Source organism: Vanessa cardui, chromosome 10 (genome assembly GCF_905220365.1).
Source record: "Vanessa cardui chromosome 10, ilVanCard2.1, whole genome shotgun sequence".
NCBI classification, from domain to species: Eukaryota; Metazoa; Arthropoda; class Insecta; order Lepidoptera; family Nymphalidae; genus Vanessa; species Vanessa cardui.
Window position 1 is genome coordinate 11072229 of NC_061132.1, and position 27984 is coordinate 11100212.

Below are 27984 nucleotides of genomic sequence, written 5' to 3' on the forward strand. Positions count from 1 at the left end.
CATTACAAGAAGAAATTTCTTTTTACATGAGCAACAAATACTAGAAAATCAGAGAGAGACAGATATATTAATTTATACCCAAACAATGTAATGAAAAATATTTCCAACAAGCGAAGTCAAGTTTAAAGGTGCCATATAGTCCGTCTCACTCCACACTCACAAACACACACAAACACATAAAAATTATCAAAGCAACAACGTATTACGTATTTTCCTTATAGTCATATTCAATGTAATACACATTATAAAATATTTATATTATAACAAAGTAATACATTTATTACGTATCAACGCCAAATTTTAATGTTAAGAGGTTGTTATAATTATTTTGCAGCTTTTTTTAATGGCTTACCCAGTTGTTAATTATCTACTTCCAAAATTAATATCATGTACTCAATTTTCATTTTGTAATGTCCCTTATTTTAACTCGAGAGGGCCATTTAGAAAACCCTTTTGCTAGCGCTTGTTTCGTTATTCAATTTCCTTTAAATTGATTCAGCAGTTTAGGCGAAAAGGCAACAGTAACAAACAGACACGAGTTACCTTCACGTTAGTTGTACTATTATATATTATAAACCTAATTATTTTACTAAAGAATTAAATGCTTAAATATATACAAATGTGAACTAAAACTAGTTACTGTATAGGTAAATCTTGACCGCGTGGAATGGTGGCAAGCACTATTATTTTAATTATGTCCAAAATCATATATGTATATATATCTCAGTACGTCTGGTTACGAACCATTTATGGTATTATATTAATGAAATCCGTTTTACCTCACCTAACCCCTTTTCCTCCTATTTCACATTATCATGCTATATCATCCCTTATCATCCTAATGGAATAAGAATAACTCAAGGAATAATCGATATTTCTTACTTTACAAAAGTTTCAAATAAAGTTTATATTAATAAATCAATAGCATATTCATATATAAGGTTATTTCCTGTGTAATCGGCATAATTGTGATTGCATAGCGGCGCCACTGTCGTTTTAAAAACGAATGTCCCTCTCGCACATATTGTATATAAGCAAGACAGTATCATACAAATGTATTTTTAATAAATTTTGTATACGAGCTTATTTTCTTTAATTATATCGTATTTTTTAATATATATAACACAAGGTAGCTTTGTTAATATTTTGTTTTATGAAGCATAATTTCGGTTTCTTTAAAAATGTTAGGTATTAAATATTTATTACGGGCTAATAAATAATATACAAAATGGATGTATGTAATTGTCGCTTTAGAAAGCTATGAAAACACTTGCAAAAGTTATAGTACAGCCTATTGACAAGGAATTATAATGTCAATAAAAAAATTGTTTAATAAATTCGTTACCTCACGGAACCACGTCTTCCCGCGTTTTAAATTAAACATTATCACAGATAAATAATATCAACACGAAGTCCTCTCCATTTTTAATCACATCACTACACAAAAACTATTTTCAAAGCGCGAATTTAGTTTATTATTTTCAACGTAACAACGTGACGCACCAACACCCGTGGCAGAATAAGCGTAACAATGATATTGCGTAGTGTTGTACCAGTTGCGACATCGATAATTTATCGTGGACTAGTATTTTTTTAAGGTGACTTCACTAATTGCAAAATTATCGCAAGGATAATTACTTACCGTGTATAATATATGGATTTGGTTTGGGCAAGATTATCGTATTAATTAATTACTGTAACAGGACATTAATGCATAATGTACTTCTATTAATTACTTGTTTTATGATTTTTGATCTAATTTTCTCTACATACATTCATATATTTGACGACCTCCATGGTCGAGTGGTGTGTACAGCGGTTTTCATGGGTTCGCCACGCTGAGGTCCCGGGTTCGATTCCCGGCGGAGTCGATGTAGATTACCATTAGTTTTCTATGGTCTGGGTGTTTGTGGTACCGTCGTTACTTCTGATTGCCATAACACAAGTGCTTCGGCTACTTACATTGGGATCAAAGTAATGTATGTGATGTTGTCTCATATTTATTTATTTATTATAAAATTTCTTAGCTTAAGTTAGCATCAGAGACGTTTCACACAGAACTGTCTATAGTAGTGTATGAAATTTTAACAAATTCATACATAACTAATGCGGTATCGACCTTGGGTAATGAGACATTATGTCTGTACACTGGCTCACTCAAACACAAACTGGTACACGACAAACCTAAGTATTGCGGTTGGATAAGTCGATGACCAGAAGGGCTTGGTAAAACCTAGGACCAAGTAATTTAATCCCATTGCTTACATTTGTACAAGTACTGGCAGCCTGGCTTAGTCTTCCTTAGGGATACAGCCAGGCTGCCCATGGGTCTTTTCTTTTTTTTTTTTTCTTTTTTTTTATGGTATAGGTTGGCGGACGAGCATATGGGCCACCTGATGGTAAGTGGTCACCATCACCCATAGACAATGACGCTGTGAGAAATATTAACTATTCCTTACATCGTCACTGCGCCACTAACCTTGGGAACTAAGATGTTATGTCCCTTGTGCCTGTAGTTACACTGGCTCACTCACCCTTCAAACCGGAACACAACAATACTGACTACTGTTATTTGGCGGTAGAATAACTGATGAGTGGGTGGTACCTACCCAGACGGGCTCGCACAAAGCCCTACCACCAAGTAGTCTAATTTTTATAAGGAAGTCAGACTTTTAATTCTGCTATAGAATTTAGCATTAGGAATTTGAAATAAACGTAATATCATCAATACACCTGGAATTACATTGGCTCACTTTTATATCGACGTTTTAAAGGGTAAGTGATAATAGTTGTATGTTATGAGCTTGTACAAAGACCCACAATATTGTCGATTATTCCATATTGTATTCGCGTTTGTGTTATGGATTGCGTGTGTGTTTGTGATGTGCGTTTCGTGATTCAGACCAGGGGAATCCTCGCGCTTATTGTAACCATTTTTAAGACCTCATTAATTGATTACAATATATAACATACCATTGTTATACAAATTTTTGACGTGCATATTTTTGACGTTATTCTATTTTCAAAATTAATATTCTATTTTTAAAATTAAACAATAACAAAAGCGAGTAATACGGTATTAACGGTGGGCAGGATGTGGAGTGTTACGAGTAAATAAGGAATACATATCGATACACGCCAGAGCACATCACTAGCGGGCTCTTATCAACGGCCGGTCGTCGAATCGACGTTAGGAAACATTCGCTCTCCTTATCTTAGCTTTATTACGCGTACACTGATTACTGTCGGAATTCAATGGAGCCAGCAATGCAATCAGATATATACGCATGCATCATTATATGACATGAAATATGACATATTAATATATGAATCACTGCATATAAGGACGTCTTAGGCCTTAAAGGGTATTAGTGGTACTTAGGAGTTTGCTTTGATAAGTGTTTATATGTATACAATAGGTAAGCGGAAGGCAAATGCTCTTCTTTGGCACTGTAAGAAATATCGCGAACGTTTGTCAACCTTGGAAACCAACATGTCCGCTGTGCCTGTACACTGGCTCACTCATCCTTCAAACCGTAACAAAACAATACTTAGCTCTACCTACCAAATGGGCTTGAAAAAGCTCTAGCACCAAATCTAATATATTTAATATGTTGATTTTGATAATCATCAATTTTGGTTGACTAAAAGAAGACTGACGTCTGAAAGACTATAATCTGTGGTAAGAATATAATCGACGTAACTTTAACAATAATTGCACGTATACAGAGACGATGAAATTAGATGTATATTAGGATATTATGTACTTGCGAATTTAAACGTTTCTGCTATTACCAATTTAAAATCTTTCACCCTTAACCGCGTAAAATGTATGTACACACTTGAAATAAGTATGGCCCCCAGTACGTACATAATGGATATATAATACATACATGATGTTTGGCAATAACCAGTACAATACTACCGAAACAAATATACCTATACATAAAGTTTTTCAACCTTAACTTTGACATCTAAACTGTCATTGGTCGCCGATGACGTAATAGCGGTCAAATGACCAATGAGCGTTCAGTATTTAGTCTGAAAGCAAATCTAACAATAATTAACAAAACAGTAATAAAAGAATTGAAAATATTCTGAATTTATTTAGTGCATATATACACATAATAGTCTTAATTTTCCTGTTTCAATACCGTGTACACTAATAATGTATTTAAATCAACAAACGACGTTTTTCCTTAAAGTCCATTAAAAATAAAGAGGTTAGCAAATATCTATTTCAATTAATTAATTATATTTATATAATATTAATAGGCACAGACAAAGCTGTGTTAATCTGTACGAAAACACTTCGTACTTCAATCGTGAAATTTTGACAACAGATTATCGCGCCATTTTGTTGCGTGTTTTTTTTTTTAATTTTTACAGTCAACGTCGTATTCCATTCTGACGATAGTTCTTACAGAGTAGCTTTACTGTATACTGTGTATTTATCAACAAATTCGTTACAAATATGAGAATGTGCTTTTGAGTTAATGTCACCAATAATAAAAGTCAGCAACGTGCTAATTAATACATGATTAAAAGTTATATTAAAAAAGCTACTTGAAAAAAATGTATTTCGATTTAAGATGTTGTGATGACCACGACATTTAAATACTGGACGGTTTTACGAATTCAAACTAAATTTGCAATCCCTATGGATAAAGATCTCACAAGCAACTTCTCTCATTAATGAGTTAAAATTATGTTTCATTTTTCAAATAAACATTAATGATTAAATTTTTATAACCTACAAACACCTTGAAAGTTACAAAAGCTCCCAAACCCCTTCCATACAAGGTGACAACAGTTTTAGCACTAATGACCTTTTCATTAAGGTGACAGATAAATATCTTAGCTGTAATCTCAAGTCTAGTCAATTGTGCAAGAAATATTAAGTGCTCGAGAGTTACAAACATTTGTAATGATTCCCTCAATCTCATACTTAGATGGGGTGAAATCCTGACATGACCGGAAATGAGGATATATCCGGTCTATAGAGTAAACCTATCCACAGTCAGGAGCGAGCAGGACATTTACGCTTTTCAAAAGATGGAAGTGTCCCATTAACTGACTTAGTAAAATTATTAATGAAACTTCATGAAAAACCGTTTATCGACTTGGAATTTGAATCTAGAACATGGATACAGTAGCCGTATAAACTAGCCACTAGACTTATGACGTAGTTAAGCTTTGTCATGTAAACAATCAGACTTGTGGTATGCGGAGATATTGTCACATTGATTCACGACAAAGATTTTAAGGTGATCACACACGTGGAAACTTATTGTAGCAACACTATATTTCTGAACAAGTATTGTCCTAACAAGCTTATAGAATAATGAAAATAATATGTTATCCTACAACATTTACGTTAGTTCGACATATATTGTGGTAGCGGTGGTAGCTTCACTTAATTGTTATATGACGATTCAAAAGTGCTTGGAAAAGCCCACTCGAATAAAGTATATTTTGATTTTGATTTTGATTAAATCCTTGAACCTGGGTTCTAAGTCGTGAAATAAGTATGTTAAAATGGAGTCAATTCATTCGATTTTATAGTACAGTGCTAATTAATTGGATAACTTTACTAGTAACATAGTGTAGTTAATTTGAAGTGCGTATAACTAATAGATATATGTAAATAGTGTGATTTGTAAATGATACGGTGTGTTTCCAATAGTTGGCGAATTTTTAACAATCGATCCATAAAAAATCCTAAATTACTATCAAATACATTTGAAAGTAGGTTTGTTTGAACATATTCGTCGTCTTAATGAATGAATCGTAATCATATAATTTATAATAACTCGCTTTGGTATCTAACATTGACCCCCGCCCCCCCCCCCCATCAAACAAGGGCTAAGCTTCGGGCAAAAAGCAGTATTAAAAAGATTTTAACATTGATGGGTTCTGGATAAATTCTTAGAAAATCAAAGTCGATGGATCAATCAAGTGGTCCATTTACCTTCAAATATAAAAGAAAAGCTATATTTTGCAATTGAGTACTATTTATTTGCTGTCTGTTTACTTTAAGTGGCGCAACAGTATGGCTTCAAATAGTTTCTCAGTGTTGACAACCTAAGACGTAAATGATTATAGCACCTAAGTGACGAATGCTCCAAGTCACGTTTTACTCACAGCAATGCGATTGTGTTACAACGGATTATTTTCATTAGCATAGATAAATATAGTTGTAACTCGTTGATGTAAATATAGTAGATATAGGAAATAAATAAATGCATTACTTGATTGCAAAATATATGTCGCTTTATGTAAAAATATTCTAGCCACAGATTATTATAAATATTAATTTCAACTCGATCTATTTTAGTCATTAAATTAAATACTAAATAAAAATATACATGGAGAAAAACACTATCTATTCTTTCTTCAACTATAATTAATCTATACATTGAACGTCAAAACATGTCGAGACATGTTATTGTTATTTAGAAATTTAATCACTTTTATAATTAAGGACTTGGTCATAAGAAAAAATAAAAAAAATCAAAAGTCATTGTCAAATTCCAAATTCATATTTCGAATGTAACTTCATTGAACGGATATTAAAATTCGCTCCGACCCATTCAGCACCGGACGCGATTGGCGCGAACGCCATTTTGTAACCGCATTGTGCCCGCGCATAATTAAACTAAGTAATCTACCATATTAGAGGAACTTTTGACTCATCCTTGGCTTTTGGACTGTTTGCAAATTACATTCCGTCTCTTTCACACTTGTTTATTTATATATTATTGTTTCTTTTTGGTTTTGTTTTACGAAATAGGCTCGGCTTTGCTTCACGTAACCATAAGCGTAGCGGACGGGCGGTTGTATGAAAGAACGCTATTATATTGAAGTTGATATGTATTATAATACTCGAGTCTTTTACGGATGGTTCTGAGTGGGCAGAACTTAATCATCACATAATAATATTAAGCAAAACATGTTGTTTTATTGTGGGGTCTGTGACTAAGAATACACCTACAAATATTACATTAAATTATTTAAGAGGAACTCTGCCATACTTCATTCAATTTAATTAATTTACATAAGTAAAGTAAAAATTTCGCAAATGAGTTAAGGCCTCCTCCCCTTTTGAAGAGTTTGCAGTATTATAGATGAACTTTTTCGATGGTAGAATTTCCACCTCGCTAATCGTATGTTTAGCAATTAATGAATTTAAAAAAATAATTAGTAATAACAATGAATTTAAACTATAATCATCGTTTAAAACATTCTTGTCATCGCTGGGATACGTTATTTCATTAGCTCGTAGATATTTTGTTTTTATGTTTATTTGTTTGACATCAAAATAAACTATTTAATTAAATAGATATATTTCAATAATTAATGTAAAAAAGAAAGGCGATGTGTAGTAAATAATACGATTAAAAACTTTTTAATAAATAATATAATACATTTTTTCACAAGACTATTTGCTCATAATCGCGACTTTTTTAGTCTTGGTTAGTGAATAAGGTCAGAGGCAGGCAAAACAGGAAAACAGGATACGGTTATTAGTGCTATCAATGTACATGTGGCTACGTCTCTTGTGGATTAGTTGTTAAACTATTATAAATAAAGATAGCGAGTTCAAATCCAGATCGTATTTTGTTATTAATTTACTGAACTTTCGTTATCCACAAGAACTAAGAAAAAATTATGAATATTATAAATGGGAAACTCTGTCTATCTGTCTATCGCTTTTTCTCGACAAAACTAATGAACTAAATTGATGAAATTCGGTGTGAAGCAATCTTGAACTTTAAGGGTTACGTTTTTTGCCTAACACGTGTCAACCAACCCCCTAAAAGGTAAGCAAAGCAGCGGGCTGCAACTAGTTACAATATATAGGAACTTCATATATTTCTATAAATATTTGTCTAAAAGCTATAGAAGTGGGTAAAAACAGTGGGGTTTTCAGCGAACAGTCTTAGGCGACTACTGAGAATTCTCTGACGGATTTACCTGCTTTCTTAGGTAGGGTATACGGCAAAACGTGATCATTTGTTTGACCATTCAGTATCGGCTTACCGTCCAAGTCAGTTCAAGCCGATTATTAATAACGGCATAATAATACGAGAGGGCACCTGTATTTATACCTACTAAGGTAGTGAGATGAACTGCAATGCACAATATTCCATCAGGTAAGTCATCGCTGTGAACGATTTGAACTAAAAATGAAAAACTCTTGGCGCGTATTTATTTAAATGACTTGAGCAATATGCTCTACCTTTAGTATTCGTAATACAAATAAATCTATATCACACAAATCGAATTAATGTAGCATTAAAGTAACTATATACTAGCGATGATTTTACAAACAGAATTTTACCTTTTTATAAAATAAATATAGAATTAGCTGCAATGATGTTCTAGTAAACAGATATGTCATTAACGCGCAAAAAGTGAAGACTAGAAAACGTCCTAATTGGGACGTTTGCCTTTAGTCGTTTTCATCATAATTATGCCAGTAATACGTTATAATACATCATAATTATGTAGTAATACGTTTTGCGTAATTAAAACATCTAATTATCCCTTTTACTAATTGTTTTTTATCAAGCTATCCTTTTTACTTGTAACGAAATGTAAAATAAACGGTCCCCGGCGCGGTACACTTTTTTCTGTTGTTTAGTATGGGTATAACATATCTGTTTATTAGAATATCATTGGTTAGCTGTGTGTAATAGTGACAGAAACTTGAATTACAATTTGAACATAATTTTATCTAATATATTGATTATATATGTTCTCCGCGCCTGTTGCCTCGAAAACATCATTACTTAGACATACGTCAACCTCGTTCCTGTCAATGTGTGTGTGCATTATTCACGCACAAGGTGTTAGAAAACAATTCATTATCATTACATGGTATAAAACAAAGTCGCTTACCGCTGTCTACTACTATGTAATGATAATGATTCAAGTAAAATGTTACTATCACCGTTTCGGAACGTAGATTCTACTATTATAGATATTATATTTTAAGTTATAATTGGAAATACTGGTATATGCTAATTTTTATGTTATAGCCTCAAAAATGATTTGTACTGTTTGTTAAGTAAAATAAAATGATAAGGTTTTATGAAGAACTGAGCCGAGATGGTCCAGTGATTAGAACGCTTAATTGTAAAAAAATATGTGATTAATCTTAACCGATGATTGCAGGTTCAAACCCAGGCAAGCACGATTGAATATTCATGTGCTTAATTTGTCTTTAAAATTCATCTTTTGCTCGGCGGTGAAGGCAAAACATCGCGAGGACACCTGCATGTGTCTACTTACATATAATTTCTGCCACATGTGTATTCCATCAACCAGCATTGGAACAGCGTAGTGGATTAGGTTCCGAACTTTCTCCTCAAAGGGAGAGGAGGCCTTAACCCAGCAGTGGGTAATTTACAGGCTGTTGTTGTTGTGTGGAGCTGATCTTACCTCAGGATAAGGTATGTGTGGTCGCGGATCTCTCCTCGGGGCGCGGTACTGCGTGATGCGAGGGATGACGAGCGGTGGTCTCCTGTCCCTCGAATACACTTCGCATTCTTCAGGGGTGATCCACTGGAACAAGGAATATATTGTTATTATTATTGTTTTTCAAAAATGATTATTATAAAAATGCATACACCAGTTGGACTTAAAATATTTAATGCTTTATGTGTTGGCGAGCATATGGATCACCACCGCCCATAGACAATGCCATATACTAAACTTTATGCATATTACTTTTAGAGTGAAGCACAATTGTAAAAAGAAAAGCTCTTGTTGTTTCTGATAACGAATGTTGACATTTTCAGCTGTTCTCTGCAATAACATTTATACATATAAACTTTCCTCTCAAATCTATGTTTATTGATAAAAAAATCATGAAAATCTGTTGCGCTTTCTAAAAGATCTAAGCGTACAGATGGCGGAAATCGACTTTGTTTTATACATTGTTGCGATCATTTTAGACATGGGTATATTCTTTCACTATCAAACACTTTAAGGTTTACCATCGTGGTGGGTTTTCAATTTGTTTTTACAGAACAGTGGACAGGAACAGTTATCATTTAGTAGTTAGACGTAAGTAGTAACATTTACTAAAATAGTAAAAATATACAGTATTTATCAATGATTCGAATGCATAGTCCATTTATGTTAAGATTACATTCAAGTTTTGTTTTTTTTTGGTTGGATAGCAAAGGAAATCTTGTACAGCCTTCAAGACTCGCATTACAACCTCTTCTTAATAAACTTATTTTGTAGTCACGATTATCGTAACGTAGACGTTTCCCGCCACTTAATACATATGTATACTAATATTAAACTCTAATAATATTATAAATAAATGCAAAAGTTATTCTGTCTCTCTATTCATAACTCTTTAACGAGCAACTGGATGAAATTTTTGTATAAATTAGCTTTAACCAAGCACACCGGTGCTTAAAAAGCGAGCAATTCCACGGGCGGCAATTAGCTTCCAATTAATGTTTGTCATAATAGATGAAAACTTTTTACTGGTCCATATATAATTACGTAGATAATAAAACTTGATGTATGTTCGTAGCAATGACATTTAGAAGTCAGGGCCTGACGCGGACGTGTCCGGTCGTATGACGCTGTCTGCTTATTAAAATTTCAGTTCCGGGTTCGATATGAAAACATACTTATCATAATAATATGCGACTTGTGCCTGCGAATTTAAAAAAAAAATTGCAAACTTTTTTTTTTATTTTATGCTAATTTTTTTTGAAAATATGAAATGTTAGGGTGTACATTTGAGTGAAAATAGTATACATAATACTAAATTTACGCGGAATACTGATATCTTTACTGAGGAGTATGGAGCCATTAGCGCAGTTTCAACGCGATTTCAACTAGCTCTTGACCTTTTATTACCTTTAGATAAAACTTTTAATAATTTTTCATTTATTTTTATTTATTCTGTTTAAAAAAAAAACAAAAACAATTTATTATTGATTTTTTCAATTCAAATCAATTTAATTGATTACTAATTAAAATTCGAATGTTAAAAAAGTGATGTCAAAATTCACCAACAAGAAAGAACCTCTCTTCCGTATCCGGCCGAGGTTGCCAGTCTATGAATGAATCATTGAATACGATTTTCGCAACCGGTTTCCATTAGCATAGTATTCGGTTACCTTGACCCACCACTCCCCACTTGTCTGGTAGGTAAGATGACTAAGATTCAATTCCGTGTGGGTCTATTTAATGTGGGAAAATATTATTCAAAATAGACAATTAATAATGCAGAAAGCTTTAATGTATTCACGTAGTGCCCTTCATAAGATTTAATGTTTTAAGTTATAGGTTTTGCTACTGGTTTTGTTAAACCGACTTCATAAATAAAAGGTCAATGAACCTGAAATAACTAAAATTATGTCCACACCAAAATTCTTCTAAATCGGTTCAGCAGTTTAAGTGTGAAAGGTATAAGATATAGACAATTACTATCGCATTTATAATTAATGTTATATGCTGATTTATATATATTTTAAACTCAGTAACACACTATCTATTTATACAATGGGAATTTGTTTTCTTGAATCTTAAGGAAGAGATTCATAATCTTTTTCAGCAATAAATATAGCCTATGTTACTCAGGGTAAATGTAACTTTCCAATGGTAAAATAATGTTTAAAATCAGCACATATAACAGTAGTTTTGAGTTTATTATTATTTACATGCACACACAAAAATACAAAGAAATCCTCTTTATAATAATAGTGTACATATATATAATTTATTATATATCTGCAGATAGCATTGAATATCAAAAGCTCTTACGTACCTCATTAAAAACATCTATATAATTCATTCGATCGAATGCATTTTTTTGTACCGACTATTTTGTTAAGGGATTATAACCTTTACATCATTATAAATAAGAGCTAGATTGTTTTAATATATTTTAAATTTTCACCACTTGTCCTTAATTTATCTCTCCGATACATGATTCCTGATTGACCTCAGAGTCAATGTAAATGAACGAACCATTCATTCACTGATGATATCTCTCTCCCACGAACGCACTATTAGCAAGGTGCAACAGAGACAGCGATAGTGCAGGAAATGATGGCAATGAGAGATAAATTGAAGAATGAAAATGGCTAAAATTATAATTGCTTAAGACACACGTATAATTGAAACGTGATAAAATTGTCTGTGAGACTGTTTGTCTATGTAACATTGATACTTCCTGCCTTTATATACCTAGCGATTATGTAAATATACTACGACAATATGCGTTATTTACATATAGGATAAGATTGAACTGTAACAAGTATGTTAACAACATATTTCTAACCCTTGTAATTTATATTATCTGGCATTATTTCATTTATTATCAAATCAAATCAATTTTATTCAAGTAAACTTCACAATGAAGCGTTTTTGAATCGTCAACAATTAAATACTATCACCGTTTCGGAAAGCAGCTTCTAGCGAGAAGAAACGTCAAGAAACTCGCATAGTTGCTCTTTTCAAATAAACAGACTTACAATGCTGTTATTTACAGTAATTAGTGTCCTATGATGGAACCCGAGCCTAACTCCAGGCTTTCTGACAAGTACTCTTTTAATGAATGATATGATCTATTTACTAATTTAGTGTTAATAACCTTTTTAAATTTTGAGAATGGTAAATTGATTATATTTTCCGGTATCTTATTATATATGCGTATATCATTGCCCAAAAACGTTCTATTTACCGTATGCAAACGGAAATTCTTATTATTATCAGAAATAAGCAGGCAATAAATCCTTCAATCATTAATGCGGCTTAACATTTAATAAGTGTAGACGTGAGTGTCAACTTAAAACTTTTCAGATTTTCTTAACAGGTAACCCTAACAAAAAAATAATTAGCGATAAGTTCAACCAATGAACTTTAAATTTAATATAATATGACACTGAGGCTTTTCGCGTCAATTGTAGTAATTTGTCGTAAATTAAAAGCGTCAAACTACTTTTCAAAGCTAGGTAATTATGGTATATAAAATATTGTCTCGTAATAAAACCTTCTCAGAAACTGGCTGTATCTTCTGGTATATGTTAAATGTGTATTCGTTTTGTCGTTTTTTTTCTTAAATTAGGCATTGCAAAAGATCTAACTATTTGTATTAATACTATATATTCTCGGAAACATAATATGTATATAAAATCGACGGGTCCCAAGAACAAAATCTTATAGAAAAATAAGACAAAATCGACTTTATTGTTAATTATTAACCTGTATAACATTAACTACACGGTAGTGTGTTTTTCTTTTAAATTAAGTGTTTACTTTTTGAGATAACCAGTAGAACAATACCGTATATGAAATACCGTATATGAAAAACAAAAAGTTTTACAAAACTTTAAGCCATCACATTGTAAAGTAGGAATTTCGCAGATAATGATGGAACAGAGATTTTTTTTTAATCTTATACCACTGGCTATTCTGTAACAAAAAACTCGAAACTCACCGCAGAACGAGCTTGAAATAACAGAATGTGATACACGATAGTGACTATAATAATTACAAAATATAGCATACACGTATAGTACGACAACTTAGATGTCGCATCGGCAAAATTCGTAAAACCGATCACATCCGAATTGAGTACGCTATACCAAATTATCAATATTTATTTCTTAGGTGAATATGATCTTTGCACAAACGTAATAACTTGTAATATCATATGACCTAATATATTCGTCAATTTGACACGTGGATTTACATGCACTTGCTTTCTCTGACGCGCGAATCTATAGCGACGAATATTGTCAAATGGCGCGATATTACTTACGCTATTACTATTGGTTGTATAAATCGGCAGTAATCGGTTTTAATTTCATTCCATTGCATTTTCCGGTGCTACATCTAATTTGTGTCCTACTATATCAAGATGGCGTGTCACTCTTTCTGTTGTCAATATTTCTCGAGTGAGATACAAAGTGATTTCTTATATATACGCACATCAGTATTCACATTTTCGTTTGTCACTTAAAATTCATTCATGCATTAAATGTTATAAAGCTCATCCAACGATATCTGTTAGGTTATTTACGGTTCGACGATCTTGACTAGGTCAAGTGACGTCACAAATGGGTTCGTAGCCACACGTTCCGTAATACGTAAATAGTAATTCATAAATAATTTATCAGCTATGAAGAAAATCAGAATGGAACGTTATTTAAAAAAACTTAACGATTTAGCAATCAGTCAACAAGTAAACAATACTGTCTTCTTCTTTCAAATATTAAATTAATGATGACTGAAAGAGAGAAATCTATTTAACTTAACACCCTCTTAATTGATTATGAGTAATGTCAGTTTATCACTTATATCTTGGCAACTAAGCTGTTATACAATAATAAAATTACTGTTGTCAGGACCGGGTTATTTTCAGAGGATTGGATTGTGATTTAACAATGAAATATTGCTAGCATTCTTGCCACCATTTTATATTTCCATGCGTTTACAGTACCTATTTTATTTTTTTGTTTGTGTTTGTGTATAAACTAAGTATACAAATATAAATTACTTACGTGATGGGAACCGATCAGGGGAATATCATTAAATCAATCAATAATATAAGATTTAAAACTTGATTTAAAAAACCTTGAGATTCTACTTGTTTGTCGTAATCGTTCATTCATTCAATCCATTCGCTAAACTAGATTTTGAGTCGCGCGAATTCGTTATTTGGTCTGTGCGCGCGCTCTGTAAAAATGACACTTATTACTTTTAATAACGCACCTAAATATGTACCATCAAAAATTATATTGATATATTTATATATTATCAAAACAACAGTAGACATACAACTTTGCAATACTATGATAATATGTAGAATATATTGAGTGTGTTACAATTCTTTCCGTACATATTAAACACACAATATCTAGTTGGAAAACTAATTACCATACAACGAAGTTAATGTACCGTTGCGAAGGTAAAATGCGTTTCAACATTCGCCATTTTGAATTTCAATTAAATAAAGGCGTGAAAATTTTGAATGACTTTATTAATTCAAAACTTATACCTTATATTCCTTGCTATTCATTTATCCTTGCTATTATTATTTTTAACTTTCATTGCATATATTTTACACGTAAAATACTATTTACTAACTGTTTCCTAAGTTTTAAAAAGTCTGGTCTGAATAGTCAAGTCAAACTTTTTGGAAAATATTTCTTTGAGTATAATATTTTCAGTCTACAAAGTTAGTTGCGAAAGATAGCGAAACATATACCTATATGTTCGCTCATCAAAGATAGTATATGTACGGAAGAAAACAATTAGTGAACTAATTTACAGTTAACTATCTAACTCGTTTTACGAAGAAATTTTACTTAAAAATCCGCAAACGTAATAAGTACACGCACCTTATTACTACAGACTATTTGAATTCTATTTTTTTTAATTAATTTGCTATTTCAAATGATCTGTGCTTGTTTGGTTAAAAAAAAAAAAATTATTCATGCATAAAAACGCGTAATAGTTAATGTCATATTTTGTTTTATTTAGTAATTCGAATTCAATTCCAAATTTGAATGCGATGTTTTAAATGCCAGTCTATTTTTCATTAAAAAGTTTTCAACATTGTCACATAGGAAATTACTATATCACCGCATCAAAATAACTTTCGCTAATATCAAGCGTCGATTAAATTACATTTTACATGAAACATTGTAAACAATAACATATTATTCGTGTATTTCTAAAAATAATTCACTTCAATATTGGATACTAAACAAATAAACGAAACGTCAAAACAATTAGAACCACGCTTCGCAATCATCAAATATTTGGTTATATTTCATGCCACAGATTAAACAGAATATTTGTAAAATATGAAATTTGAATATAGAAGCCGGTTATCCGCCCACATATTTGATGTTTAATTAAAATGACTAATTCTTTGATAAGACTATTAGAATGTCAAAGTTTAATCTCTATGAATTACGTTGAATCTTTGAATAAAAATAAAAAAACGACATAAAACTAATTCTAAGTATTTCTATTACAGGATTGCTGGTCCGTTTTTATCCAGAGGATCGGAATTGCGATTCAACGGGGAAATGCTGCATTCTTGTCACCGTACTATGCGCTCAAGATTTATACAGTAACTCATTTTAATTCATATTACACACACAAATTTCATGTACATTGAGAAGCTAAAACATGAAATTGTAACAAACAAACATACACAAATTATAATATTAGGTTAGATTAATAAAAATACCATAAGATACTATGACTTATCAATTCAAGACAGAAATGGTTACAAAATTAGCGATTGTCATTCAGTAACGACTCTTTTTAACATAGACTACTTGTGCCGACTTGTTTCACTTGGTTAAGTGAGCCAGTCTTACAATTGACACAACAAATATAATCTAAAAATAAAAAATTCATACGGCCCCCATATGCTCATAGATAGCAGTGGTGACCACCTACCATCAGAGACATTGCCTGTCCGCCTAAGAAAGACTAACCAACTAAGTAGGTACATAGAGTTATGTCATAGTCATAGTTTTTTAGTTAAGTCCTTGTGACGGAACAAATAGACGTACAAAGTTTAAAGTTTACATCTTTTATCGTTGCAATACATGACTCACGGCTTGCGTTGCTCGCAATAATTATTTATTAATCTTGGTTTTATAAATGATGTCACCATTGAGGTCATACGCTGGGCGCCGAACAGACGCTCAATATCGCTTATTTTTTATCTGTTTTTACGTCCACACTTAGAACCTTAACTCAAATAATCGCAATAAATTTATACTATTACAATTTTAACATTGTTTTTACTCAGTATTTAAAGCTATATGTATAAGTTCTCGTAATATATAAAACCTCCTTTTTAGAAAAAAATCTGTTTCGAATTTTGAACAAAAAAATTTTATAAATTAAAAAAAAAAACTCTTTATCGAGTAACAACTGTAAAGATAGCGCGTCTTAAATTGTTATAGTTACAGGAAGTTCTATTTTTAAAAGACATGACGCGTGCCACAGATAATATTTACGTGCACAGATTAAACATCCACCATATGGTAATATTTTCTTTATGGCATTATATTAGAATACAACGGAAGTTAATGATATGAAAATGATAAGTTTAAGTTTTTAAATCAAAATTCAATTCATATATATATATGACATATAACAATTAAAGCGATTAAAACTATATTTCTTGCTAATCGTATCATTTTATCAAAATCGGCATCACAATCGTTATCATTAAATTTCGCGCCCATTCAAACAGTTTTTCTTTACTTATAACTGCCAAGCTGTTGATAAATCTATTCATATAAAATAAATGTTAGTTATATGAATAGATGTATATTTAATCTCTATTATTTGTAATTATTCATTTTTTTTTTGCAAGTGAAATAATAGGCTTAAAATATTAGTACATGTGTCAATATAATTTAGTATATTGATAATAATAAAAAAAAACAAAATATTAAGAGTTTTATGTGATATGATTAATATCAGATTGACAAACGAATATGCATTGACCTTAGATGAATAACTAAATACTAAGCCGCTTACTGTTTAAATATGCAGACTTGTTTTAAATATACAATTCGGGCGAAAATAACTTTTAATGCACTTCATAAATGTTATACATTTTTCATTACAACAAGTGGTCTTTAGTGTTGCCAAAATAAAAATTGTATATTTGAGGTCACATTAATTGATACGTAGATAAAACCTTTACAGTACTCGATAAAAAAAAATCGGAAAAAACTGCATACAGAGGCCAAAATCACAGATAACGATCTTGTACAGACTTGAGATTTCAAGTGTATCGAGATTAAACTTATAAAAGTTGGTGCCGATGTATATTCACATATAAAAGATAAAAAAAAATACATTTTGCAGTTTCACATTGAAACTTCTTTTTCTTACAATGTACTAATGTTTGGTAAAAAGTTTGACCGAATTAAAGAAACAACTAAAACAGTATATATATGTATGTATATATAACAGATTATTTAATATATAGACGCCACTTTTTCGGAGGTTTTATTTTAATATAATTATTGTTATTATAAATACTTTCTACGCTCGCAATTAAGGCTTTTTATATGACAAATCAGCTTATCATATTCTTGTTTATATCACAACATATAACTTTAAGAGCTTACACACAATATTATACACATAAATATTATGTAAATATATTTTAAATTGTTCATAGAATGTGTCGTTGTACATCACAAAATGACCTAGATAAATATACATTGTTTGTTTTTCTAATAAACATTACTTAGAAAACATACTAAAAATAGACGTTTAAAGAACCGTTTTGATTATTTTTGTTATTATTTACACTTCGCTACGTTAGTTGGTAGGAAGTTTTTGAACGAAGTCTTGAATGAAGATTACGCGGTTTAAAATTTACTTAATTGGCAGAAATCGTCATGTAAGCAAGCGTCATTCAAAGCGGGACCTTTCCTTCTCCTTATTTTTTTCTTTCTGTCTCTTACAGAAATAAAATTCATTCGTGTTATCATTTCAAAAATTCTTAATTTATTTCATTGTGTATGTTATGAATACATACTTAAAGAGCCGTCACATCAAATTTCATGAGCTAACCTAACCGTTGGTTGCCTGGAAGAGATACCTAGTTATGTAGCGATGAGGTCGCCAAATTTGTACGCCTCTTTTGTTAAGATTAAATCTTTGTTGTTTTTATTTTCTCTGTTTTGTGTACAATAAATTATAAAGTACATACATCACTACACAGTATAAAACAAAGTCGCTTACCGCTGTCTGTCTTGTATGCTTAGATCTTTAAAATTCCAACGGATTTCGATGCGGTTTTTTAATAGATAGATTGATTCGAAAGGAAGGTTTTTGTATATGAATGGACAATATAGTCAGAAACAAGAAAAAATCGGTAGTACTATATGTACCAGCATTGCACCCGTGCGAAGTCTGATCCGTAGTAATACATATAGCGAAATCAACATCGTTAACAATGTTCCAAACGGGTGTTCCGAGACGCGCCTCGCTTTTTATTTATTTATAAACACGGCCATTGATACACAGACAATAAATACTGATACTTCTTTAGCCGGTGACAGTTGTAGACTATTAAACAATTAATTCTTCTACAGCCTTTACTAATATCTATTATCATTAAAAAAAAAACATCTCGCCTTATCTCCAACTAATGATAGGAAGCTTAGTTCATTTTCAGAAGATCGGAATTCTTATTCAACGGTGAAATGTTGCTAGCATTCATGCCACCATTCCACGCGGTCATAAGTTCTACAGTAACTATTTTTATGTTTTATTTGTATATAACTAGAGTCGAGATGGCCCAGTGGTTAGAACGCGTGCATCTTAACCGATGATTGCGGGTTCAAACCCAGGCAAGCACCGCTGATTCATGTGCTCAATTTGTCTTTATAATTCATCTCGTACTCGGCGGTGAAGGAAAACATCATAAGGAAACCTGCATGTGACAAATTTCATAGAAATTCTGCCACATGTGCATTCCACCAACCCGCATTGAGAAGAGGCCTTTAGCCCAGCAGTGGGAATTTACAGAATGTTGTTGTTGTTGTTGTTGTTGTTGTATATAACTAAGGCTTTAGTAACAATACTTATATTAATAAACGTTAAGACACAAATATATAAAATAAATTGATTTTAAGTTTTGTTTATCTGTACTACTTACTACGTTCGTAGAAAAAGGTTTTATTAAAAAGATTATGAAACTGACAAAAACGAAAATTTAAATAAAGAACATAATTGACAATGATAACATTATTCTACAAGATGTCCTGTTGTAAAACAATGAAATGAAAAGTCTTGTATAACGGAGAGATTGTGGATGATGTATAATCATAACACGATCGCCATTGTTATTAAGTTCACACGCTCAACCTTTTGTTAAAATTACAAATTATTAAATTTCAAATAACGAAGCATTGAGAACGAACTTATTATTACTTATGAATTTTAAATATAGAGTATAGGAAATAATTTTGAATGTCGAATTCATTCGAAGTTATTTTCTTAATATTTAATCGAGTTCGAGGTATAGTTATATTCGGACGAAACGTTAAGATGTTTCTATTTAATAGATCGTAAATTAGTACATTGAAATTTATTGATACAAATCGTAGGTCTGTATTTAAAGAGAAGAATTAAGGATGTTTATCCAGTTCCACGCTGCTCTAATATGATGTGAAGATTTGCAAATTATGAAAGTTTCCTCACAAAATTAATAGTAAACACAAATGGCATATGGAAACTTAACAATACCCTAGTTTAGTTAGTTTACTTCAATGGGCTTTAACCATACTGAACAAATAAAGGTTATTGGTATGGATCCCACGTGATAACTGTAAAATCTATGTAATCGCTATTGAAACCATAAAAGTTGCAGTAATCTGATGGTCTATAAACCGAAATATAAAAAGATCAGTTAAAGGTAAATTTAGGTCAGTTTTATTGGATGCCAGTTAACCGCAGTTTATTATCGACACTTTCTAACACACTAAAAGAGATTGAATTCCAACATGGCCGCCGAAAGTTTACGCGCCATTTCAGAAAAAAATAATTAGGTTAGATTATGAAAGGAAAATTATATTTGAAGTTTCACCAAATTAAAACCATTCGAATACGTTCTCATTCATTCGGTCAGCGAATGAATCAAATTAAAAGATAATTAAGTGTGTTCGTACATTAAAAAAAAGAAGGTTCGAAAGTGTTGCCACTTGCAAAAAATACATTTTTTTTTGTTTTATTTATGATAAGAGGTGAATAATAACAATGAAACTAATTAATCAACAAAGTTAAGGTGTTAGATTACTAAGCAGGTGCTAATTATGTAAGCTAGGCAGGCGTGTGTGGTATTCAAGGTACAATGGCTTACCTTATATAGACACTAAATGGAGGTTAGGAATTGCAGCTTACCTGGGCGTCTGTCTGTCTGTGCTGACTACGTGACTATCGACATTGTTCGTAATAATTTATTTGAATTCAAATTTATATGCAGATTAGTAGTCGCACGCGGCTTCGCTTGTATTTTAGGATTTTGGTTGGCATGTGTTAGGTAAAAATATATATGTCCTTTCTTGGAGTTAAACTTTGCTTCATACTAAATTTCATCAAATTCGGTTCAGCGGTTTGGTCGTGAATGAGCGACATACGGACATCGGAGTTACTTTCACATTTATAATATTAATATAGTCAATATAGATTTATCGAACTGTTTTTAATTACTTTTTTTTTATTGTTTTTGTCAAAAGAAAACTCTCCTAATTTTTTATATCACAGATTTTCAAACTATTACTATTCAGGGATTTTCCTTAACTTTGATTTGGTTTACTTGTTTAAGTAAGTTTTAGTATTCTGTAGAAAGGAAGTCGAAAATACGTTAATAAAAAACTTCCAGACACTAATCAGTGATCATGACAGCATGTGCTGTACAAATGTGCACTGCGCTTATAAATTATCGTCGATTTAAATCTTATATTTAAGATAAAGTGTTGACAGTAAGTACCTATTTGTATTTCGACATATGTTAAAAAGTTTTTAAAACCTTGAGGATTTTACCTCATATTTAAATACTTTTATCCTGTGTAACTGAACTTTAAGATTTTTTATTTTAGTATGCGTTCACACAGATTATAAAAAAAACATCTGTCAAAATTTTCACAGATAAATAATCACAGCGGCTACGCTAGTACGCTAGAAAGTTGGAATTACTTACACTTTAAGTCTATTGCTTATATAGAAGATACTAATAATATGTGTAGATATATACTATATAATAATATAATATTTATTAATAAATCAGAAACTATATAAAATTAAAAACTAAAAAAAATCTTGCCTGAAAATAATAGCATGATCAATGTTTAGCTGATAGCTAGCTAAATAAAACCTCCTTTTAACAAATCCTCCTTTGTATATATTTTGTTGTAATTACTTAGAGTCACTCCTTGTGTGAATCGTGTGTTATTAAGATATGTACAAAAACAATTACGAATGATTTGCCGATGTCCTCAAACCGTATAAAAATACTCTTCCCCTTAATATTTGTATAACTGATTATTTGTATCGCAAGTATACTTATCAATGTAGAGATAATCTTTATGGTGTACACGTGGGCGCAATGTAACATAAACACGCTTGGAAGACACGTGCAGCATTTTAATTATATATTTAATCTAAAATGAAAAAACAAAAACATTTGACAATGAAAAAGTGCATTCATAAGGCTGGTTGAATATTAAAAAATATCTACAAATAATGGAACGAATTAAAAAAAGCGATAAATGTGAACGATAACTTCAAAATATTTTTTGATAATCACAGAATGATCTCTATTAGCTTTGCAACGGTATGCAAACTGTCTCGAATTGCAAACCGTTGAAAAATTAATTTAATTTCATTAACTAACAAGAGTATATTATATTAATAATATATAGATAATTGTTAAATTTAAAGTACTTTTTTCAATCATAATAAACGCTACTACGCTTTATTTTACAAGTCGAGCATTTGATATTGATGAAGTAGTATATCAACTTTTAGATAAATTAAGTAAATATCGAAATTATTAGGATTTAGATTTAATAAACTTTACTTTATTTGATGTTTCAAAAACGATGTTAAAAATTGTTTTTTTTATAATTAGTAACAGTTCAAATAAGGAATTAAAAAACAAAGATAGGACTAAGGCATTACAATATAAGTCCTCAAATTAAAAAAAGGACAACACACGCATGAAAAAAAAAACAAAAGTAACAAAATTAATACCTACATTATTAATTACAAATTTCATAATATTCACAAATGTACATATATATATTTCCCTTACTATCTAAAATGAATTAGTTTAACTGGCTTATGTTACTTCCATGAATTCGATAAGCTAATGTGTCATGTGAATGTTTGTTTGTAATACGTTTTACAGTAACTTTATCGCCAAGAAATTATACTATAACGGAACGGTCTCTCAAGCTCTCCGTGTGGTGAGTTAGTATCATAAGGTAGATAATATTTCAAGGACATCGATTACAAGAGTCAGAATGGGCGTGCCACACTTACCAGACTACCGATGTTTGGGTTTACTGCAATAATTGCGTTCAACATATAAAAAAATTACCCTCAGTAAGGAAAGAGATTCTCGTTCGTTTTTGTTTACGATACAATGATATTCTAATAAACAGATATGTTATACCCATACTAAACAACAGAAAAAAGTGTGCCGCGCCGGAGACCGTTTATTTTACATTTCGTTACAAGTAAAAAGGATAGCTTGATAAAAACAATAAGTAAAAGGGATAACTAGATGTTTTAATTAAGCAAAACGTATTACTACATAATTATGATGTATTATAACGTATTACTGGCATAATTATGATGAAAACGACTAAAGGCAAACGTCCCAATTAGGACGTTTTCTAGTCTTCACTTTTTGCGCGTTAATGACATCTGTTTACTAGAACATCATTGTTACGAACCGATTTTGATTTATCTGTTTCCGTTGGGTTCTGTATAAATTACTTGGATTGGGAATATTCCTAGCATCATTCGTCAGTCATTTTTTTTTGTATAAATAATATTATTTATGGTTGATTAATACAGTACCAAATCAAACGAAATCAGTACATTCGTAATTGCGTTTTAATATACAAATTAAACTTATCTTTTACAGGGACGGATCAAGGCATGTAGAGTTAATGAACTCATAGAGGTACCTATAAAAAAATACCATATAAAATAATTACATTACTTAACACTTTAATTTACTGAACAAACCTATATCTTATTCATTAGGTTTGGGAGTGTTCAGGATAAGATACAGATAAAAATTGAATTGAAATGCTCCAAATCCGAGTTTACACGAGTTGTTTTACATTGTTCGATCGAAACGATTAATAAAATCGATAGCGTTATAAAAGTCATATTTATATTGATTATTCCCATACAAATCTATTTAATTTTGCTAACAAAAAATCCAGGTATTTTATTTATGGAATACATTGAATATAATCTTGTGAAATGACAGATAGAAATCCAACAGTGCTAGTAACAGCCTGCTGATTTCCAATCCATATCCTGGTTGATTTTATTTGAGTTCCTATTTCGTGTCTGCACAATCCAACCCTGCGTTATTTGCATCTGGTAACTGGTGTCATAAACACAGGACCATTTAACATTATGATAAGTCAGAAATATTCTGAGCAGAACTGACTTACTCAAGTGAAATTATTTATTATAGTTTAAAATTTCTTTGTATAGTATTTCTACCTAATACTAAACATAGTCGCTTCCACCGTCTTTAAGTAACTTATTTTAAGCTTCGCAAAGAATCGTAATCCTTTTTTATATAATTATTTGTTATACATAAGTATTACTTATTAACTTATTAGTTTTTCTGATTTAACTGAAATAAGCGCAGAGTATGCCCCATGAAAAAATATTAGGTCGTCACGGTGCTTACATGATAATCGTGAGGAAGGTTTCCTAAGCGAACGAAAATTTAATAACTAATCATTTTGAACAAAAACCTTTGCTCAGTTACTTAAACATAACAACAAGTAATAAAAAAAGTACACAAATAAAACCAGCCTAAACAGGATATATGTATGTAAATATACTAATTGCATTCCAATTAGCATAAAAATGTTGTAATTTTCTACGGAACCCAGTCAAGAAGTTACTCGTTTGTTTTTTTGCAACCAGTCCAGTCAACCACGTTTCTAGCTCATCAGCATTACAAATAACTGGCTGGTCTCATCAATGCATTGTGGACTGATTTTTTTCATGAATATAAAGCAGCGTTTAACATAACATCGAGAGTTTTAGGGTTCCTCAGTAAAATCTTATTTATTTCTATTAATTTTGTTAAATAAACAAAGCAAAATTAATCGTAAAATTAGTGCAATTTATTTATTTAGATATAAAAAATATTAGTTATCTGTATTCACGTATTGTTTTCGCTTTCCATGCTTCTGAAGGTTGTTGAATATTGTGTGAAAAGCCTTGAGCATGGATGTGGATGGATATAGAGGAAGAGGACGACCAATGAAACGATGGATGGATTGTGTGAAAGAGGATATGGCTAGAAAGAATGTTACTTTTGAGATGACGTCTGACAGAGAAGTATGGAAGGAGAAGACATACACAAATAATATTGGGATAGAGGCATGAGGATGATGATGATGATATGTATTCATGTATTGAATACTGGACAGTTGAAATCACCATACAGGTACGAACTATTCAAAATTAAAAGAACATCATAAGTTCTTTTATAATTTCCCGTCAATAATAATTCATTATAACCCACAACCGCTATCTCTCTGTTTCACAGATAAATAATTATAAAAAGACGTAATTGTATTATTTTTTTCTCTTATCATAAATTATTACGTCGATAAAATAAATTGATTTATTGGGTTCAGGTCAAACGCTATAATTGTTTATTACAAATATTATATCAAATATATTTTTATGTCGTTATAGTTTGGGACGCATTTATTTTTTATATATTATCTATACGAACTCTACCTTTTTGCTTATACTTGATTTATAATTTTAAAAAAAGCAAGGTTTTTTTTTGTGATAGCTTACTGAATCAAAAACTAGTAATATCCATAAAACATATATTACATATTAAGGGAATTTCAGGGAAGGTTCAAGTACGCGTTTATAATAATATAAGCATTTAAGTTCAAATCAAATAAATAACACTATTTCTTGTTATTATTATTACTTATTATTTCTTCTTTTTTTATAGTGTAGGTTGGCGGACGAGGATATGGGCTACCCGATGGTAAGTGGTCACCATCGCCCACAGGTAATGACGCTGTAAGAAATATTAACTATTCCTTACATCGTCAATGTGCCACCAACCTTGGGAACTAAGATGCTATGTCCCTTGTGCCCGTAGTTACACTGGCTCACTCAGCCTTCAGACCGGAACACAACAATACTGAGTACTGTTATTTGGCGGTAGATTAACTGATGAGTGATGATGATCTTGGTATATATTTTACATGTTATTGATATTCTTGTATACAGAACGTTATTGTCAAAGACCCAATTATGTACACAAAATCAAGTAATTAACTATTCAATCAAGTTTCTAAAATATTTCTGAAAACTAGAATTGTACCTAATTGCGTGATAACCAATGAAGTTACTTAATGCGTTACGAACTACTTTTACGTGTTTAAATATATTTTTTCAACGATTATCTTGTTTTATAATTACACGTCACTTTGCAAGTTAAGTAACAGATAAAAAAATTACACGATTAAGATTTTTTTATCTGTTGAAAATCGATTGCGCGGGATTAATTAAACTGTTAATTTTTTCTTGATTTTAATGTTCATTCTCTATTGAAATTAGTAATTAATTTTGAATCGATTTTAATGTAAAAAATTCTGAATTTATTTTTATTAAGACACTCTTGTCATTTCATCTCTAACCAAAAGATTTTTACACAAAATTTCAATCAGCTCTGGTTTCAAATTTACAGAAAATATGTAATATAATTGAATTAAACGTATAACCTTAAAAATATGATAATGTTCAATGAATATTATACCTATTCGATGTGTAAAATGTGGGCATTAGTAAACATAATAATTACATTTTGAGAATGCGTAGATATTTCATATAGTAATCTATCTATAGTATCTATCTATCTATGTAAAAGAATATACGATATGACATAAATCTTATGTACTTTAGGCCAGAAGCCTTCGAGAAAGTTCCAATTGCAACGAATGGGATAAACAAAAGAAAACATTGATTTTATTACACTATAAATCAAAATACAACTATTAAAAGAAAGGGATATTCTTTATTCAAAAATAATATTACTGAACAGTTTTTATCAATGAATTTTTACAGATTAAAAATAAATAAGACTTCTAGTAAAAACAAACATAATACCTTTATTACTCTAGTTTTAAAAACGTTATCTTTAAGCTTCATTGTTTAAAGATTAACTTAATTATGAGACAATAGAATACCATCAAAAGAAATATTTTTACGACAATTCCTTATCAGAAATGCGAGGCAGGTAAAGAAGAACAGTTCTATTGTATTATACGTAATACATTTGTAAACTATAGCAATCATCTAAATTGTCATTTCAAAGGATTTATATACAAAGAAAAGACTATTGAAGATAGAAAAACTTAAGATCATTAACTAATTATATACTATTTGTTCAATGATTATATATCGAAACTCGTTGTCGCTCACAGCTTTGCTTATTTTATATCCTTCCTTTAAGTTCAAGCTTGCTTTATAACAAATTCAGTTCAATATTATGCCGTGATAGACACACGAGTTACTTTCTTATTTATTTTATTAGTATTGAAATATAGATTATTCTTCTTTTGTAAACATAACAGTGATTATTCATCCAGCTGAGGTCTATTAAACAACTAAATACTTTATAAAACGAATGAGTTTGAACTTGGTTTATTAATTATTTTCCGGGCCATTATGTTTTCCGTTACTTCAGTATTATTGTTTTATAATCGTACAAGAAAAACCCGAGATATTCTGAATCTATAAATAAACAATTCGAATCAAAATCGTACGCGGATCGTACTTTCGCGTTTTAGGGTAATTCGTGAGGTGTTAGATATAAAAGAAGCCTTTATAATTCCTTGTGCTTTGAATTATTATTATCGTCAATAAAAAAGCCTATATTTAAAATAAATTCCTTGGTATTCGTTTGTTTTTGATTAATTTATATAGACATTATAACACTTGCATAACTTTTTGTATCACTTATGTTTTTTAATATAAAATAAATTCATCATAAATTTGAAAATTATTTAAAAGAAGAAAGGTTTTAATACATTTATCATATATGTTTTAATTCATTTTTTTGTCGCTACAATTTAATCTTAATCGCGTTGATGAACTTCATTTTAATGGCAACATTTAACACATACATTAACAAGTGAATATAAATCG

The 27984-nt window shown here is 30.8% G+C and overlaps 1 protein-coding gene across 3 annotated transcripts in view; it reads right to left on the reverse strand.

Moving 5' to 3' along the window:
• Positions 1–27984, reverse strand: part of LOC124533212 (rho GTPase-activating protein 27-like) — a 137359-nt gene that overhangs the window by 14252 nt on the left and 95123 nt on the right. For all 3 annotated transcript variants that reach the window (XM_047108403.1, XM_047108401.1, XM_047108402.1), the window contains exon 2: positions 9448–9570. In XM_047108403.1, the coding sequence (XP_046964359.1) occupies positions 9448–9570 (123 nt within the window). The remainder of the gene's footprint in view (positions 1–9447; positions 9571–27984) is intronic.